We start from the raw sequence: 19,316 nt of genomic DNA on the forward strand, positions 1-19,316 counted from the left end.
TGGTGATTTCTACTCTAGTTATTGAATAAGTGTATGAGGTGATATTACTTTTTCCTTAAGGTTTTATAGAGTTAAACCATCTGGGATCAGAGTTTGGGAGCAGGGGGAGGTTTTTGATAATTAAACTTCTTTGATAGCTATAGGACTATGCAATTCTTTGTCTCTTCTGTCAGCTTTGGTAAGTTGTATATTTCAAGAGATTTGCTTATTTTATCTAAGTTGAATTTGTTCCTGTTCTTTTAATGTCCTTTAAATGTCCGTGATTTGTAGTGATAACCCATTTTTCTTTCCTCTAGTGGTGATGTGTTCCCTTTTCTGGATTAGACTAGCTGGAAGTTTGTCAGTTTTGTTGGTCTTTACAAAAAAACCCAGCTTTTGGAGTGGTTATCTTTTTTTTTTTTTCACCACTCATTTCTTTTTTCTACTTACTTTGGGTTTTCTTTGTGCTTTTTCTAGCTTATTGTGATGGACTCTTGGGTCATTAATATTAGTATATAATCATTTAAAACTTTACTGGATCTTCTTTAAGTACTGCTTTACCAGCAGCCTACACATTTTGACATGTTGTATTTTCATTGCCATTCAGTTCTTACTGTTTTAAAATTTTCTTTTTGATTTTGTCTTTGACTTATGTATTATTTAGAAATCTGTCATTTCATTTCCATAATTTGGGGAGTTTCTAGATATCTCACTTACTGATTTAATTGACCAGTGGTAAGAGAATGCACTTTATTTGATTTTTATACTTTGAGATTCATTAAGACTTTTATTGTTCTTCAGATGATCTTTCTTAGTACCACTTGGGTTAGGTTAGTCTATCAGTTGCTTACAGTTTTACTAATCTTTTATAATTGTGAGATTGCCTGTTTCTCTCTTTAATTTGATCCTTTCTTAATTTATTTTGAAACTCTGTAAATGGGCTTTTATATATTTCACAACTGATACGTGTTCCTGATTGTCTTTTTTATCATTATGAATTGACCCTCTTTATCTCTCTTAATAACCTTTTGTCTTCAAGTCGGTTTCATCTGTTATGAAAATAGCCATTCCTGCCTTAATGTTGTGTGCATAGTATTTCTTTTTCCATCCATTTACTTTCACCCTTTCTATGGCTTTATATGTGAAATTGTCTCCTAAGACAGCTTATAGTTGTGTCTTGCATTTTTATCCACTTTGTCAATTCTTGCTTTTTAATTGGAGTGTTTAGACTGTTAACATGAATCTTTTCGTATGGTTGGATTTCAGTTAGATCTATTATTTGATTTCTGTCTTCTCTATTTTTGTTTTTCTGTTCCCCCTTTACTAACTTCATTTAAATTACTTGAACATTTTTTAGCATTCCATTTGATAATTATCTGTTGGCTTTCTGGTGATAACTCTTTGCATTAAAGTTTAGTTGTTCTAGGGATACATTCGTAACCATCATAGCCTACTTAGAGTTATTATTGTACCACTTCACAGAAAATATGGAAACCTTGCTACCATACAGGTTCTTTTTAACCCTAATGACCTATATGTTGTAGTTTTCATATGTATTACTACTGTGTACACTGAACACGCCACTAGCATTGTTAATAATTTCTTATATAAATTTTAAAGAACTTAAGAGGAAAAAAATATATTATCTTTGGTGTTTACCATTTCTGTTGTTTTCCTTTCATTGCTAAAGATCCAGGTTTGTGTTGGGGGTTTTGTTTTGTTTTTTTAAGTTATCATTTTCTTTCAGCTTGAAAAGCTTTCTTGTAGGATAGTTCCAATGGAGATGAAATCTCTTCATTTTCCTTCCTCTGAGAATAACTTTTTTTGCCCTGGTTCCTGAAGGATATTTTCAGTGTATGTGGAGTTCTGGTTTGGCATTTCTTTTTTTCTAAAACTTCAAAGATGTTGTTTTACTGTGTTTTTGCCTCTGTGGGTTTCTGGTAGGAAATCCAGGGTCATTGGACTTATTCCCCTGTTTGTTCTGTTTCATATTTTTCCTTAGCTGCTACGAAGGATTTTTCTTTATATTTCGTTTTCATCTTATTGATTATTTTTTGTCTAAAAATGTGTTTTTTGGGTTTTTTTTGAAGTTTATCCTGTTTGGGGTTCACTGAGCTGCTTTAATATTTGTTTCTTATCAACGTTGGAGATTTGGAGAGCCACTTTTTCTTCATAGTTTTTCTGCCTCCAGTATTCTGTTTTCCTTCTGGGGTCTCAATGACATGTATGTTAAACACTTTGATATAGTCCCATAGGTTCCTGTAACTTATTCTTTCTTTTATTAATGGTTTCTCTACTGAGAACTGTCTTTTCATTCATTTCAAGGTTTTTTTTTTCAATCTAATGAAGCCTAGTTATAATTACTGCTTTAAAGTCTTTGATTATTTCAACAATAGAGGCTTTGCCTGATAATATCAACATCTAGGTCACCTTGGGCTTGGCAGCTATTGATTAACTTTTGATTAGCTGGCCAGAAAGACCTGATTTCTATCGGAGATTTAGCTGCCTGTGCTACTATCACTGTGCAACTAAGAGCCTCTTCAGGACAGAGGTTTGAGGGAGGAGAAATGGAAAATTTACACTCTTGCAGTTGCTTCTCTAATTTTGACATCATGCTTCTATTTTTTAAAAAACTTTACAGAGTCCTTACATACTTGTTTTTTTTTTCTGTCTGTGTATTGATGCAGAGTTGCTCGTTGTAATTAACAGGAACAGTGGACTGTAGTGGGCTCCAGTATAATCAGTACCTCTCTTTATTTTCAAATATTTGATGTAATCAGTTGTTAAAGGCTCCACTGAAGAATGTGTTTGTAATTCTGATTTGGTAGGAAATACTGAGAAGTATCCTGAAATAGATAGGATACTGTGGTCTTATTCTTTAGCTTTAGAACTGCTTAGTAGCATTATTAATTTATTACTATTAAACTTGTCTTTTGTGGTAGTTTAAAATTGAGTGTGCCAGACTGAGTTCCTGAGCACTCTAAACTGATCACAAATTCCTTTGTTTTCCTGGCTTTCTCAATTAATTTGTTGAGTTAGTATTTTACCCTTAGCTAGTTAGCTCTCTTCTGTTCTAAAAATCATCTTTGTCTCTCTATAAATAACTCATAATAATAAGGTGTCCTTCCCCACCACCACCTCCACTTTGGATAGGATGACAGTAAAAGATCTAGCTATGACATATGTCCCATAACATAAGAAAATTATATTTGAATTAATTCATAGGTGTGTTGTTTGGACTGGTGATGAGAGGGTCTTCTTTTATAATCCTACCACCCGTCTTTCTATGTGGGACCGACCCGATGATCTGATTGGAAGGGCAGATGTTGATAAAATTATTCAGGAGCCCCCTCACAAAAAAGGAATGGAAGAAGTGAAGAAACTAAGTAAGTTTTAAATTAGGAATTTATCCTCTAATTTTAACATTCTTTTAGTACTTTTGCAGAAAATGTGAGAACATTTAGAGATACTTTATATTTTCAAGGAATATAAGAAAAAGAATATTTGAGAAATGGAGAATAGACTGCTTTACTAGTTTGAGTTCAGTAATAGGAGAGGTGTTTTAAAAATAGAGAATTTGGATAAAATTATGTTTAGTAAAATATTTATTACATATATGTTTAACTTCTTGTTCTCTTCAAGATTGTCAGTTAGTCCAAGATATGTTGGTACTGCTGATGCTTGCTGCATGCTTATTGGTAATACTAACATGCTCCTCAGTGAGCTTTTTAGCACTCTTGCGATGAGTAATGTATTTTTAGAAATAATCAAACTGTACAGAGTATTTTTAAAATACTGTTTATTAAAATTTGTAAAATACAGAATGCAAAGGCTTAGTTAGTCTTTTAAACTTGATGAAATTTAGGGAAGGTAAGCCTTATTCCTGAGAATGGAGACTTAACTTTATTAAGAGATAATCTTTTAATGTACCACATATTCAGACATCATTGCAATATATAGAATGAACACAAATATTTGTGCATGATTCTTATTGCTTATTTTTATTGGTAATTTGTCCTTGTTTTATGATGATTATATTTTTATAGAACCCCCTTGTGTAGTATAGAAGCATGATAAATGAACTATTTAAAACTTCAAATGAAACAAATCCTAATACATGTTATTTAAATAAAAATTTCAAAATGAATTGAAGATTTAATGGAAAGGGAAGGTAATAGAGTAGGTATTATAAAGGAAAAGATTGTTTAATTAGTGCATATAAGTATTCATAATAATATTTGAAATGTTTTTGCCAGGGCACCCGACCCCGACAATGCTGTCCATCCAAAAGTGGCAATTCTCTATGAGTGCAAGTGAGTGAACTGTAAATTGCAGCTTTAAAAAATTGCAGCAGTTAATGCAGTTGTTAATAGTGCTTAGCAGAAGGAGTCATACCTAAATACTTAAATTGTTGCTTGCTTATTTTTATCCTGATGGTTTAATTAAATGTTATCTTACAGTTAAAGAAGAACAAGAATTAATGGAAGAAATGAATGAAGATGAACCTGTTAAAGCCAAAAAACGGAAGTAAGTAATACTTATAGGTTGTGTAATTTAGATAGTTTTTTTTTACCTTTTAAAAGTTGATTAGATTGCAGTCAGTTCATGATTGGGACAGGTGATAATGTATGCTGTTAGGAGGCAGAAGTCATGATTGCTCTCTTAGGCCTGATACTGAAAAGCTTTGCTTCAGACTGTAGAAATGGTGTCTCTTCTGTTGCTAGATTTGCAAAAGATTTGATTATTTAAATACGTATTATGAAGCCAAATGGTATTTTAGGAGTTAGTTGATAAATTACTTTCAGACATTCGTTAGGGCTGAATTTTATATTAAAAAAAAAAAGAAACTCCCTATGTAGACCCCAACGGATACCATGCCAGAAATCTTATAAACGTATATACAGCCTTCTCTCTCTTCTTACATATTTGTCACTTGGCTAGTCCTTGAGTCCATGGTCATTACTTGGTGAAGAGGGAACCCATGAGCTTTTTCTGAGAGAGAGAGTGCTGTGAGTGAAGGGATTGGCATGACCAGTGCTCTAGAGTTGGTAAAATATGAATGTTGCTAATTATGGGTGGTGAAAGGGTTGGGGTAGAGGGTGTTTGTGTGGGGATGGGGGAGGAATGGGACCATTATTTAGTAGCAAAAAGGAAAGTTTGAAGACATTAGGGACTGGTCTATCATAGTCCTTATCTGAGAAGGACAGATTGAATGCAGCCAAATTATGGCAAAGAAATCAGTAAGACAACCCCTGTCAAGGGTGGTTCTTTTTTAAAAAAAATTTCCTTATTGACAACAATGTGAAAAAAATTAAGATATTAAAAGAGTCACCCATAATTTACCATAGTAACAACAGCTATTTTCATGTTTATAGTTGACTTTTTAGTTCTTGACCAAATGTATAATTATTTTTACTAGTTGTAATCAACTGATTTTGTGTTTTTTTAAAAAAAAGTCTAGAATAAGACATTTGTTTTCTTAATTACTATAAATGACTGTATTCATTCTGTTTATGTACCATAATTTTGGATATTCCTACAATGTTAAACTTTTAGGTTGTTTTTAATTGTTTGTTCTTATAGACAACTTTGTAAGGTTTTTAACTGCTTTTATCAGGAGAATGTCAAAGAAGTCCTTTATGTGGATTGCCCGAGCTTCTCTATTTAGGTACAAAGCTAAAAGCCTATTTTTCCTGGCTTAGTTTTTCTTTATTTCTTTTATTGAGATAGATAGTGATAGTTTGTATTGTGACACTTTCATTTAGTGTAATTCTCTATATAAAGGTTATTTGTTTTCATTAGTTATATTTCTTGGATGCCTTTTAACTATTTAAATAGTTCTTAAATAAATTATTATAAGAGGGTATATTGTTTGGCAAATTGCTTTTACCTGTTTGTTTTGTGCATATCTTAGGTCACAGAGTATCTCGCTAAGTTCCTGCAGGTCATGGACTATGTCTTCTCTGTTTGATTCATTCCCTAAATTGCTAATTACCTCTCACTATATTTGTGGGTTAGCCTTAGTTCCATTTAAATCTTCTGGGCTACCTTCATTTCCCTTTATAGCATGCTTTTGAATTTCCTGATGTTCTGTTTTCCTGATTTCCTTAAGTTTATGTAGGAAATACAAATCAATTTGATTTTTATATTTAGCAGATCGTATTTAAGAAGGTAGATCTGCTTAAACACACCTGAATATTACTGAATTACTTTTTTGATTATTCACACGACTGGGCCTTCTTCATAGTGCAGACATTGAGAGGTGACTCAGTTTCGTGTTTACTGTCTCACTTGAGTACGACACAGAAGCAGGGTTGCCCTTAGCCCTGAGGTGCATGTTGGAGGAACAAGAAGTAGTTTAGTCACTGATGAACAGTTCTAGTTCCACCTAACTACTCCGGGGCCTATGTTGCTCTCTGGGACCTGTCCTTCAACTTAAATCTCAACTTACCACCCAGAAAGTGAGTAAAAACATGTCAGGTAGGTAAGGTATATATCTCACATATCCACTTGGCCAAGTTTGCAGAGATTTTAATTTTATTTTCAAAATAAGTATTTGAGGTTACTAAGACTTATACCAATCTTTATTAAACAATTTATGCATTTATAATGTAGAATATTTTGGAAAATGCTGTTTTTCCTGTATCATTTCAGGAACTAAAATTTATTTTGTGCTGTTTGAGTCTAACACATAGAGTTTTACTGCAATATTAGATAAGTTTTTTTGTTTGTTTTTTAAGTAAGGTAGTTTATTTTGTATATCAACTAGTGTCAGGGACAGACAGCACATTAAAGCTATTCTTTTTTCCTAACATTGTAGCCACTGTAACATCATTAGAAGCTCATTGTAACTTTATTATTACTATTATTTTAGTGAAAGTTGCTTATCCCTTAGAGTTTATTTGAAACCCTCATTATAATTTTTGCCAAAAATATGCTGCTCACTAGTGAGTCTTGAATATTCTAATGATGTTAAGATATTAGTAAAATTATTTATTAATATTTTGTCAGTTGATGCCTTATATTTAATTTTTTATAGGAGAGACGATAATAAAGACATTGATTCAGAGAAAGAAGCTGCCATGGAAGCTGAAATTAAAGCTGCCCGAGAAAGGGCCATTGTCCCTCTGGAGGCCCGAATGAAGCAGTTCAAGGACATGCTGCTAGAGAGAGGGGTCAGAAAACAATCTTTGGGGGAGATATTTCTGTTTTGTATAAGTAATATAAATATGTCTTGCTAAAAGGTCAAATCTAAGGTTAGTGCTCATGTTGTGGGGGGGGATAAGGGAAGCCTATCAAATTATTGTACTCTTTTCAAACAGCCTTTTTCTTGGCTAATCATACCGTGTTTAACAAAATGCCATTTTACTGTCCTTTTAAGTACAAATAACATTTAACATTTATTGGGTCATTAAATTATGGTGAGTAATATAAGACGAGTATTAACATTACAGAACGGCGGACTACTCGAGATAGGTAAGGTATATGCGATTCTTTTAATATCTTCAGAATGGCTTTTGGTTAAAGGAGAACTGGTGCTTTATGACATTACTATTAATGAAGCTTAATTGAAAAGGGCTTTCAACCTTTTGGTTATATTCACATATTCATTTGAGTAAGTAAAACTGTTCAATTTTAAATTACAGCCTTGTTCACAAGATTGGAGCAAGCATGGGAAATCAAAATGCAAATCTTCAAGGCTTTTTCTGATGTACTGATTTTTAAAATGTCACACAGTAGTGGTTATTTTAATGAGTAATTAAGTGTGTGTTATTTCTATATAATAGAGAAATGTTCAGAGCCAATTAGTGTGGGACTTAACTGTTGCTAGCCTCCCACTGCTTGTCATTCATTAGTGATGGAAACTTCAGTATGGTTTTTTATTATGTCTCCTTTTTAAGGAGATGTCCTGTAGATTTCAAGCAAAAATTATATGACCTTTCTGTTTTTAAAGCCAACTTAATTATGAGGCAATACATTTTTTATTTTAAAGGTGTCTGCTTTTTCAACATGGGAGAAGGAGTTGCACAAGATAGTTTTTGATCCCCGGTACTTACTGCTCAATCCTAAAGAGAGAAAACAGGTAATAGGAAAATAACAATATTTAAGAAATGTATATCCCTTCCCAACGTAAGTTTTAAATTACAAGAGATAAAGTACCGTCCTTTTTCTCATAACACAGTACTTTAAGAACAGTTTCATACCTTAGAACATAGTCATTCTTGATGTGGACATTTCTGCCTCAGAAATACTTGGATGTTTTTGCCATTATGGACATGGCTTTTGCCTCATGGACATTTTGTCCTTATGCCTCATACATACTGAGGTTGTATCCAGGTTTCAAAATTCATTTCACATGCATTTACTGATTTATTTTTTATTGAGCAAATAATGCAAACAGAATTGAAAAATAGCAAAATAACAGGTGAGTAAAAAGTAGGAAAATCTACCTATAATCCTACCCAACTGAGAGGCCCATTGTTGAATGCTTTAGCTTTCCTGGCTGTTATGTGCCAGCATAGATGTACATAAATAGACAGCTCTCAGAGTGTTTATATCTCACACCACACACACCAAGGCCACATCTTCTAAGTGCCATCTGTTAAAATGTCTTTTCACTGTAAACTTAGAGAAATGATGGATGCTTCAGGGTCTCTGCTGAACTGAAGTTACTAGAACTAGAGTTGCCTTGTTACTGAGTTGCCATTTATTCCCATGGTGATTCCATGACACACATCGTCTCATAGTGATTGCTGCTCCTAAAGCATGCACACTTCCAACTTAGATAATTTCTGAATTGCTTGGACCACCCTGACACTGCTCTCTGAAAAATGGTGAGTACGTTGAACCACTTGCTCTAGTGCTGTTGAGCTACACGGCCTCATGGGTTGCAATAGTGTCCATCTTCCATATTTGTAATTTAATAGCTGGAGTAATTCTCCACACAGTTTGTGTCATTATGCATATAGGTCTCATCACAGACTTTTTATGTAGAGAAAAAATTTACAATGTGTCAGACATGTGTCAAATAGGAAGATACGACTTTCCAGATATATTTGCATATGTATTTCAAGCACAGTGGTCCTTTTTTTTTTCCCCAACTATTTGTGATGGTCTCATCCTTACCTCAGTTGATGGCCCTATCAAAACCTATAAATTAGCTTCTATTCGTTTCTTTTCACCACTGCGCATTTCCAGTCTGTCAGCAAAATCTACCCTAAAACTGTTCTAAAACCAACCTCTTATTCACCATTTCCCCCCTAACACTCTAATTTAACGTCCCATAATCAACCCATCATCTTTGTGGCCCCTAATTGTTCTCCTTGCCTTCCTTCTTCCATTCTTGCTCCTCTGTAGTCAAGTTCTTTTTTCACATAGCAGCCAGACTAATTTTAAAGTTTAAGTGACAAACTAAGGCAGTGTTCCGTTGCCTTAAAAACGTGCATTGCTTTCCATTTCTTTCAGGATAAAAGTGAAACTCTTTCATGGCCTGTAAGATTCTCCACTCATGGCTGCATACTTGTTGAGCTGTTTTCTTACATTGTCCTAGTAACACTGGCCTTGATACATCTTGGCCAGTACAGGCACATTCTGGTACTTACTAGTCCCTCTGCCTGGAGCACTCTTCCCCCAGGTGTTTGCATAGCTGACTGCATCACTGCATTCAGATACTTATCTCAGTGCCTTCTGATTAACCTATCTCTTTGCCTTCTTTACTTTTTTTGTAGCATTCAGAACTCCAGTTATCTAAAATTATCTTGTCTGTCTTTTCCTGCCTTTGTGTGGTGCCTGGAACAGTGCTTTAGTCTGAATATCCCTGAAGACTTACTTTAAAACTTTTATGACTTACTCTCCATGGCACTTGAGTGTTAGAGTTTCTAAGTGAAATTCCATGTACATACTGAGAACTAAAATTTTCTTTTAATTTTGGAGGCATTTCTTAAGCTGCTGATGTTATTAGTTTCTTAATAGAGTTATACTTAAAAAGAGAAAAAGTATCAAGCAGTGCTCTGCTTTAAATAAAATCTGAACGGTTCTCATGCCTTTTGAGTAGAAGTCTTAAAGCTGGAGTGCGAGGAATGAGTGAACATAAAACCAAGTGTATTGGGAAGCATGGCACAGATAATTAGGAGAAACTTGGCAGCATAATAGAATTCCTCATTTTCTGTGAGATGTTCATCTCTTAGAGTGATCCTAACTTCGGTGTGGGATATCCCAGAGGAGGAGATAGGACATTTTCTCCAGCTTCTGAAAAGAAAGTTAATACTAATTCACTTGGATTTTATTTATAATTTAATACTTTTACAAGTAAAGTGTATACTGAGAAAGGAGAGAGGGGTTGGAAACAAATCTCTTCCCCACTTCCATCAGCAAGTACTTTCATGATACACTCCAATGCCACATTTAGAGGGTATTGAAAAATGACCTACATGCCTAGCAGGGGACTGGTGAGATAATTATATATATGTTTATACAGCTTTTAAAGATTGGCGTATATATATAGACTGACCTGGAAAGAGGTCTAAGTATTTTTTTTAAACTTCTTTTATTTGACTTTTTTCAGAGATGTGGATACATATATTTAAAGAGCCACATAATTCTATTAGATGTGTTAGGAAAAAATATTAGAGTGTTTTATCTTCCTGAAGATGTTTCTTTCAGAGCCTTCCAGCTTTGTTTAGTCTGGACTGGTTGCCCTCCAAACCTGATGTACAGCTGACATTTTTGAGGGTGACACCTTTCTACCATCATCCTAGGGATTTTCATTGCTTTTTTTTTGTGGTGCGGGGAGTTCACCTGTCTCCTACATTATATGTCTTTTCTTTCTTGGTTTACTGCTTTTTGATGCATTCCATCTCTTTGGTAGCATGCTGAGAGAATGTGCATGAGAAATTTTTGAGGCCTTAAATATCTGAAAACACCTTACTGTACCCTTATTTGGAATTGTTTGGCTAGCTAAGGAATTTGAAGTTGGAAATCTTGTTCCTTCAGGATTTTGAAGGTATTGTTCTGCTTCTAGTTTTCAAGTTTTTTTTTTTTAATTTTATTATTTTGTGGAGGAGGAAGTAATTAGGTTCATTTATTTATTTTATTATTATGATTATTATCTTTTAATGGAGGTACTGGGGATTGAACCTAGGACCTTGTGCATGCTAAGCATGCACTTTACCACTAAGCTATACCCTCCCCCCTCATGTAGTTTTTGAAACCATACCTATTCCTTTGTATGTGGACGTGTTACTTTTTTCTCCTCTGTAACATGTAGGATCTTCCCTTAAGTCTTTAGGGTTCTAAAATTATACAGTGATTGTACCCTGGTGGAAGGTCCCATCATGCTGGGCAGTTGGTGGCCCTTTCAGTGTGAAAACTCCTATCTTTCAATTCTGGTAGAGTGTTGTTTTTTTGATTGCTTCCAACTACTTTATTTTTTCATTCTGAGACAGAGAATTTGCACTCTGGGCTGGTCCTCAGAGTTTCTTATCTTTTTTCTCTTGCTTTCTACCTCTGTTTTTTGTTGTTGTTGTTTTGTTTTTTTTAACTTTCTGCATAATATTCTCAACTTTATTGTGTAACCCTTCAATTAGATTTTTTATTTCTTTTGTCATGTTTTAGGAGTTCCTTTTTCGTCCTTGAAATTTTTCTTGTTTTATGGTTGCAGTATCTTTTAGTTAGTTCTATGAAATTGTTTAGGAATTTTTTCTGCTTTTAACTTTTCATTTTCTTGCCTAGTTTTTAGTTTTGCTGTCTTGGTCTCTCTTTTTCACATTGGGGAGTGTCTGTAGTTTTCTTTGTAGACCCTGAGTGCTCATAATTAAGAATGAGGCACTAAAACGCTGTTTGAGTACTCTTAACATCTGGATGGGCTCTCATGATTGTTGGCTTTTCTGTAGTACAGTACAGTAGTTCTCGACCAGAACTTTTTTTTGCCCTACAGGACATTTTTGTTTGTCACAATTGAGAGAGTGCTGCTGGTATCTCGTGGACAGAGATGCTGCTAAACATGATCTGGTCCAAAATGTCAAAAGCGCTGAGGTTGAAAACCCCTGTTGTAGGGTGACTTAGGCTGGTTTGTTGAGATCCTGTAGGGTAAGGTAAGTAATTTTAGGCTGGTCAGATTCTGGATAAGAACTTCTAGTCTCGCAGGGAAAAGGCCTAGTTCTGAGAGAGAATTGTGTCTTGATATTTGGTGTGTAGCTGTTTGCTTAACTCCTTGTTTTCTCAGCTTGGTACATTGGATTCCTCATTTTTGTTCCCCTACTCCAAAGACACCATTTTACCTTTTAGAGCAGGGGTCAGCAAATTTTTTTGCATAAGGGGTCAGGTAATAAATACTTCATGTTTTGTGGGCCATGTGACCATGATTGTGTAATTCTGCTGTTGTAGTGCAGTAACACCCATAGACTTACGTACAGTTATGAGCATCACTGTTCAAGTAAAGCTTTATAGACACTGACATCTGGATTTCATTTAGTTTTCATGTGTCCTCAGATTTTCTACTTTTTTTCCGAACTGTTTAAAAATATCAAAACTATTCCTGGGCTGTACACTAACAGGCAGCAAGCCAGATTTGGCCAACAGATCATGATTTGCCCACCTTTGCTCTGGAGAATAACCACTTGCCTCTTAACTGAAGTTCAGGAGTGGCAGTGCCCCAGATACATAAAGTTGGTGAGGGGGACCTAGTGATTAAATTGCTTCTAGAAAGCTTTATTGTAGTTGTACCCTTTCCTCACTTCATGGGAACCTGGTGCTGTCAGTTGTGGAGCTGTTAGAGGATTCTCTAATTTTAAAAATTGGATTTTTTCTTTATTTTTATTGACTGCTGGTTTAGGGTTGGCTTTCTCATGTCTGCCAAATCTTTTATCACTTGTCCATGTGCTTTTCAACTTACAGAGTTGCTGTTTCTCTTTTTCCCATTTCCTTGTTCTTATAAAAAAGAAAATCCTTTTGGCATTTGAAGAAAGCAGGAAATAGATGTGCATGTTCAGTTTGTCATCTTGACTATACATTACTAAGTGGGGGAAAATATTCTAGAATGTGAAATATAGGTTCCTATTGTTAATATTTTTTTCTAGAAGGGATTTGGAAAGACTCATTTCTCTTATGTGTTTTATATTGCTCGAAAATGTAAAAATAAACCAGTCCAATTTGTAATCAGAGAAAATGAAAATTAAAGGGGCTTTTGACTTTTTTCTAATTTGGGAACCTAAACAGAGGGCTTGTATGCTTGTGTTAGTCTGTCAGCTGAAGCTTTAAAATGTGAGACTTGTTAGAGATGACCTGCATATAGTTGAGTTATCTATAATTAATACACCTTTCCAATTATTGTTCAGACAAAGATGTTACTTAATATTTTTTTTTGCAGATTCCACAGTTTGATGTTTAGATTACCTATATGAAAGACTTAACTTGTCAAATTGTTTTTTTTTGTGATAGGTATTTGATCAGTATGTAAAGACCAGGGCAGAGGAAGAACGCAGGGAAAAGAAAAACAAAATAATGCAAGCCAAGGAAGATTTCAAAAAAATGATGGAAGAAGCAAAATTTAATCCAAGGTATATGGCTCATTACTGTCAAATATCAAAATATGAATGTATTTTCTTCTAGATCAGTTAATCTATCTTTTGGATTTTGGGACATAAAAAATGTCTAACTTAATTATTGGTTTCTCCCTTTCTAAGAATCTTTAGTCTTAATTTATTTCCTTTAGAGGAATCCCTGTTACTCTATGAGGCGTTGGTTTTCAAGAAGGGTACCTTTACTTTGAAAACTTCTTTGAGAATAAGTTCCTTTTCTAGAAACTGGTAAATGATTTAAAAAAAAATCCCTTTCTTTAAGTTTTATGCATGATAAATTGCAGAGCAGGAACATTAATTTTTTTTTTTTTTTTTTTGGGCGGAGGAGAGAGGTAACTAGGTTTATTTATTTATTTTAGAGGAGGTACTGGGGATTGAACCCAGGACCTCATGCATGCTAAGCATGAGCTCTACCACTTGAGCTATACCCTCCCCCCAAGCAGAGCAGGAACATTTTGATTGAATTGAAGTGGTGAAGGACTTTCATTTCAAAAATGTCTAAGTGTCTAATTATTGTTTTGTCTGACAATTTCAGTTGACTATTAATATATAGCAAATATATGTAATGGACCGAACAAAATGAGACATTTTAAACTTATGTGCCTAGCATTATAACAATGAGAGCATCAGTTATTGTTTATTTTGGCTACACTTAGAGATAAATGTATGAACTTACATATATATGCATACATGCATGCAATTAAAGTGCATGTATGTGTGTGTGTGTTTTGTCTCATTCAGTCTTCAAAACAGTATGACTTGGTACTCATATCCTAGCTATTTTACAGATAAGGAAAGTAAAATATAAGCAATTGCTTGAGTGAATGTGAAATTTTAACTACAGTCCAGTGTTACACAGAATAGTCTGGACAGGGAGAATTACCTTCCTATTTATAACTTAGTTTTGGCAGTAAAGGTATTAAGTTGTTTTAAATATCTCAGACCATGGAGAATTTCTGAAACTGTAGGGTAGAATCATGGAGTCTCTGGGTTAAATGGCACTTTTTATAAAAAAAATTTATCTTGTTTAAACATTTATTTTTGTCAGTGAAGATGGGAAAGAGTATTGTTGTTTGAGGAAGTGTATTTGGTATTACAATTTTATATTTGGAATATGAAGAGAAACCTACTGTGGCATTAATACAGATTTCAGAAAATAAAGCTCAGAGTATTTGTGACTGAAAAATGTAGTATTCTTCATATGGCAGAGGTTCAGACTCTGGGGGGTCTTAGTCTTTTTCTTGATCAAAAGGGTGAGGTTATGAGTCAGCATAGTTGTAACTGGCTTATAAAAGACTTAGAAGGCAGTTGAGGAAATTTGAACATAAATTGGTATTACATGATATTAGAGAATTAGTTATTTTCTTGGATTTTATGGTTATGGAGGAAAAAGGATTTACTCTCAGGAGATGCATGTTGAAAGATTTGTAGATGAAGTCTCATCATATATCTATTTATTAAAGCCTTTATGTGTCTGGGAGTAATTGATTCCAACGAGATTTCTCTTTTGTGGATTTGACACATTAAAAATTAAATCTTACTGTGCTGTACACCAATAATTAACACATTGTAATTGACTCTACTTCAGTTAAAAAAAAATTACATCTTGCTGTTTCACAGTACACTACAGATGTTCTTTTGGGGAAGATAGAATTCTTGGAGTGATCTGCACTATTAACTGGAGCCTTAACGCTTGGGGCATTGTGCCATATTGCTAAACTGAATCACATTTAACACTAACACAGAGGTTAGGACCAGTTTTAGTAAGTACCAGAAAACAAAGGGGAAGAACTTGAAGTTGAAAAAATATTGTCTACTGAGATACTTCAGTGGAGTTTATAAAAGCACTGGAGTTTATTCCAAGGAAAAGAATGACCCAGGAGAATTACTTAACTTTAGTGCCTGTTTCTTCTTTTTTCTTTTTTAATGGAAATTTTAGGTATACCTCTTATGTTCAACACCTAGACACTATGCTCTTCCCCATCCCCTACCATCAACTGTTATCCACCTCCCAATCTTCCCCTTTTAAAAAAGATTCTTATACCATGCCTGTTATAATGTTTTTAAATGGTGAGTCACATGAAAACATCTTTATGGGAATCTAATGCTAAAACTTTATTTTAGTCTGTTCTGGTTAAGAAAAATTATTTTATATCTTTTAAGTAATATAAATATGTAAAATAATTGAATTCTCACTTTATACATTAATATTACATTTTTTAAAAGTTTATTCTTTAATCACTGTAATAATTGCTTTTTCTGTCTTAAAATTATAATTTATCATGAAAAGAAAATGGGTTTAATGGACAACATTTAATCCCTTTTCTGGGGTATGCATTTTTAATTTACCTTAAAATTTTATTATGGTTACGTAATCATTGTTCAAACCAGGTTTGCAGTATATCCTATTGCTAATAATGTTGAATTAATGAAGTTAGGTATTGTGAGTAATATCAGTTGCATATAAAAGATTATTAGAATCTGGCTTTGGTTAGCAATTCTTAAAATAAGCAAATGTTAGCAGTGAGTGGGACTCCTGATCTTCAGTACAGCCAGTTTTTTTGTTATAATTAAAGTTGTAATTTAATCTTGTTTAACACCTAAGAGAAGGTGTTTTATTTTTGTATTGAAATAACTCTTTTTAAAGAGGAAAATAAGCTTTATTTTTCACCTCTAACAACATTAAATATGAGTGTTTATTATAAGAGTGAATTCTTATTATATGCAAGATGAAAGCTTCAAATTTTGAAATACATCTAAATATATGAAAGCTCTATAAATAATCTTTTGTTCATGAGGAAACTTCTTTTTTTATAGTCTCTTTAGCCCTCACAGACATTAATTTTTCACATTTCTGCTGAAACTCCTTATTTGTTCAACTGTTAAGACCATGTTTTAAATTCTTTGAACCTATTTTTATTTAATTCTTCTAATACAGTTTAAAAGAACTTGTGTACCTTAAACAACATCTGCCATCTTGGGTCAGTTCTATTTTAATTTTTTTTCTATGGGTCGCATGTTTTTTTTGTTTAGTGATTTTTAATTGAATATTGTAAATTGTAGATAACAGGTAGAGACACTGAAATCTGTTATTTTCCTCTGAAGAGTAGATTCTTGTTTTAGCAGGCAGTTCAATTATAGGCTGATCACTTTAATTTTAGGTTTGATTTTATGCGTTGTTAGTGTGGATCTCAGAAAGTGGAAGGTTTTTGTCAACCTTCCAACTTTGTCTCCCATATGGGTCTTTTGTGGGCCTTACAGTCCTAATAATGTTCTTCTTCCATCACTACTCAGTGTTTAGTTTCTCTTTTTTGGTCCTAACCATGTAGCAGTTTGGTACAGGGAGTGGCCTTTCTCTGGTGTTTTATGGCTTGGCTTTGGCTGTCTCCTTACTCATGGGGAATTCTTATATGGTATTCTTCTTAGGGTCCCTCTATAGCTTCTCCCTCTGCCATTTTAGTACCCATGCTCTGATCTTTGATGCTTCTAGCTCATCAGGACCACAGTACTCGGACTCTGGCTCTTTGCATTTTGGGAAATTATCCTGAGGCATAGGGACATGGGGTTCATTTTCTCAGTCTTACTCTACCTGTTGTCCACTGTATATTTTGTTCTGTTTTATAATAGCTTACAGAGAGAGAGCTAATTCAGTAAGTTATTCTGCCATGGCTGGAAGCAAAACTCAGCCTCATCTTAGGGTGGAAACAGATGAGCTCTTAAGTCTCTTGAAGCACACAAATTCTTTGCTCTCTGATGTTTATCCCCCTAACACCATGCTGTTAGTATACAAATCTCTAAGCCCATTTTCACTCTTTAGCCCTTTTTACTCCTTTCAGTAGTTCGTTCACTATTTAGGCAGATGTTGGGACTCGTTGTCTCATTGGCACATATTCTTACTGGGAAAGGGGTATCTTCTGCTATACATTTCTACAAGTAGAAATAGCTCTACCAAAGTTAGCACACTTGCCATTTTGTTACAGAGCTACTTTTAGTGAATTTGCAGCCAAGCATGCTAAAGATTCAAGATTCAAAGCAATTGAAAAGATGAAAGATCGAGAAGCCTTGTTTAATGAATTTGTGGCAGCTGCAAGGAAGAAAGAGAAAGAAGATTCGAAGACCAGAGGTGAGAAGGTAAGATGGTTTTAGTTCTGGTATGTGACTGATGGAAGTGCAAATGGGAAGGGACTAAGCTGGTACTGTGTTTCCAATCTCATTCATGGACATAAATAATCACAACTGTTTATATATTATTCTATCACTTTTCTTCCATAGTGCTTATTTTAGTAACATCACTAAACTACATAGGTTTCCTTTAAACTTTATTAATACTGAGATGCCCAGTTAACCCAGACTGGTTGTGGTTGGGCCTGACTGTTCACCGGTGCCTGCCTGCTAAGATTTCAAGATTCTTTATAGGTAGTAACGTTTAACTTTCAAAAAGCTTCTTTATCTTTTTTGCCCTCTAAAAGATAGCATTTTAGTGACTTTCTAATCTTTTAGTAAACATATCTTACATATGAATTACTGTGTATCAGAATTAAAGGTCAGCTATTAAAGATTAATGAATTCCAAATGTCATTCGGTTGCCGTGTCAGGACTGGAGAGGAGCTCACCACCGGGGAGACAGACTGGTAGGGAGATGGCACCAGTGGTGCGTGAACCATCAAAACATGCAGCCATTCTCCTTAGTGTCCCTGTATGCTTTGTGAATGGAGAACAAGACCTTCTGAAGCCTAATCATTCTTGACATTTCAGGTTGCCTCTTATTCCAGACAGTTAGGATATTACAGACTCTATAAGAAATGTTGTTAGGAAAGTAACAGTACTCTGATTGGGAGGAAGCCTCTCTTATTGAAAATAGCAACAGTGTTAGGTGAAATAACTTTTGTCAAAACTAACTGAAATGTCCTGATTATCTGACTTATTGTGCTTCAAGGTGGATTTTTCCAGGATTATTTCAGTTTATTGTTTTTGGGTAAATTATTATGCTTCTCAGAGGAAATGGGCAGGATTGAGTTCCACGTAAACATTTTTTCTGTTGAGTTAGAATGGTGTTAATGAATTGTTTGCTGCTTTTTAGTAAGAACCTATTTGATTAAAGAAAGCCAAGTAAATAAATGATTGATATTGTACGATTACTTTTAAACAAATTGAATGTTTTTCTCTTTGCATTTCTAATGTGTTTTTTTTTTCCTGAACACTTTTTGATAACTGTTTTATGTATTCTGTTTTATAACAAGTGGATAGACTTCACAGTTTTGTGCTTTGCGGCTAGCAAATCAGTTCAGTCTGACAGCTGTCAGTCACTGACATGCAAAGTATTTATGGGATTCCCTAGTGAGGAAAGAACTGGTATCTCTCTTTGTGGTGACTTTAGCTTCCCACAGTTCTGGTACATTATATTTTTTTTAGTGTTTTTCCTTTTGAAGTGAAGAGAGTTGTGCCCAGAATGTTAATTAAAATAAGAAATTAAATAGACATTATGTCTAAATAAACCTAGTATGTTCAGCTTTATTTTCTTTTGATTGTAAAATTTTAATTCTCTTAATTACAGGTTTAGCTTTGTACCATTCATTATGTTAAAAAAAAAGAGGGAATTACTAAAATGAAACTTTCTCATTTTAAAGAATGCAAAATCAGTTACTAACTAGGCTATGAAAGCAGAAATTTTTAAAGTAAGGGTTTAAATATAGTATATTTTCTGTTCACATTTTGACAAGTATCTGGTTAATGAAGTTTTATCACTTCATGACTTTCACC

The 19,316-nt window shown here is 34.1% G+C and overlaps 1 protein-coding gene across 7 annotated transcripts in view; it reads left to right on the top strand.

The window, feature by feature from the left end:
• Positions 1-19,316, top strand: part of TCERG1 (transcription elongation regulator 1) — a 57,596-nt gene that overhangs the window by 28,439 nt on the left and 9,841 nt on the right. For 4 of the 7 annotated variants that reach the window (XR_004318779.1, XM_032477038.1, XM_032477040.1 and 1 more), the window contains 8 exons: positions 3,205-3,365; positions 4,236-4,292; positions 4,440-4,506; positions 5,597-5,647; positions 7,019-7,154; positions 7,973-8,062; positions 13,417-13,535; positions 17,537-17,687. Coding sequence is in view for 6 of the 7 variants with exons in the window: in XM_032477038.1 (XP_032332929.1) it covers positions 3,205-3,365; positions 4,236-4,292; positions 4,440-4,506; positions 5,597-5,647; positions 7,019-7,154; positions 7,973-8,062; positions 13,417-13,535; positions 17,537-17,687 (832 nt within the window). In the remaining variant the exon portion in view is untranslated. The remainder of the gene's footprint in view (positions 1-3,204; positions 3,366-4,235; positions 4,293-4,439; positions 4,507-5,596; positions 5,648-7,018; positions 7,155-7,972; positions 8,063-13,416; positions 13,536-17,536; positions 17,688-19,316) is intronic. The other 3 variants (XM_006182260.3, XM_032477039.1, XM_006182259.3) reach the window with 1 other exon arrangement.

Source organism: Camelus ferus, chromosome 3, assembly GCF_009834535.1.
Source record: "Camelus ferus isolate YT-003-E chromosome 3, BCGSAC_Cfer_1.0, whole genome shotgun sequence".
NCBI lineage: Eukaryota > Metazoa > Chordata > Mammalia > Artiodactyla > Camelidae > Camelus > Camelus ferus.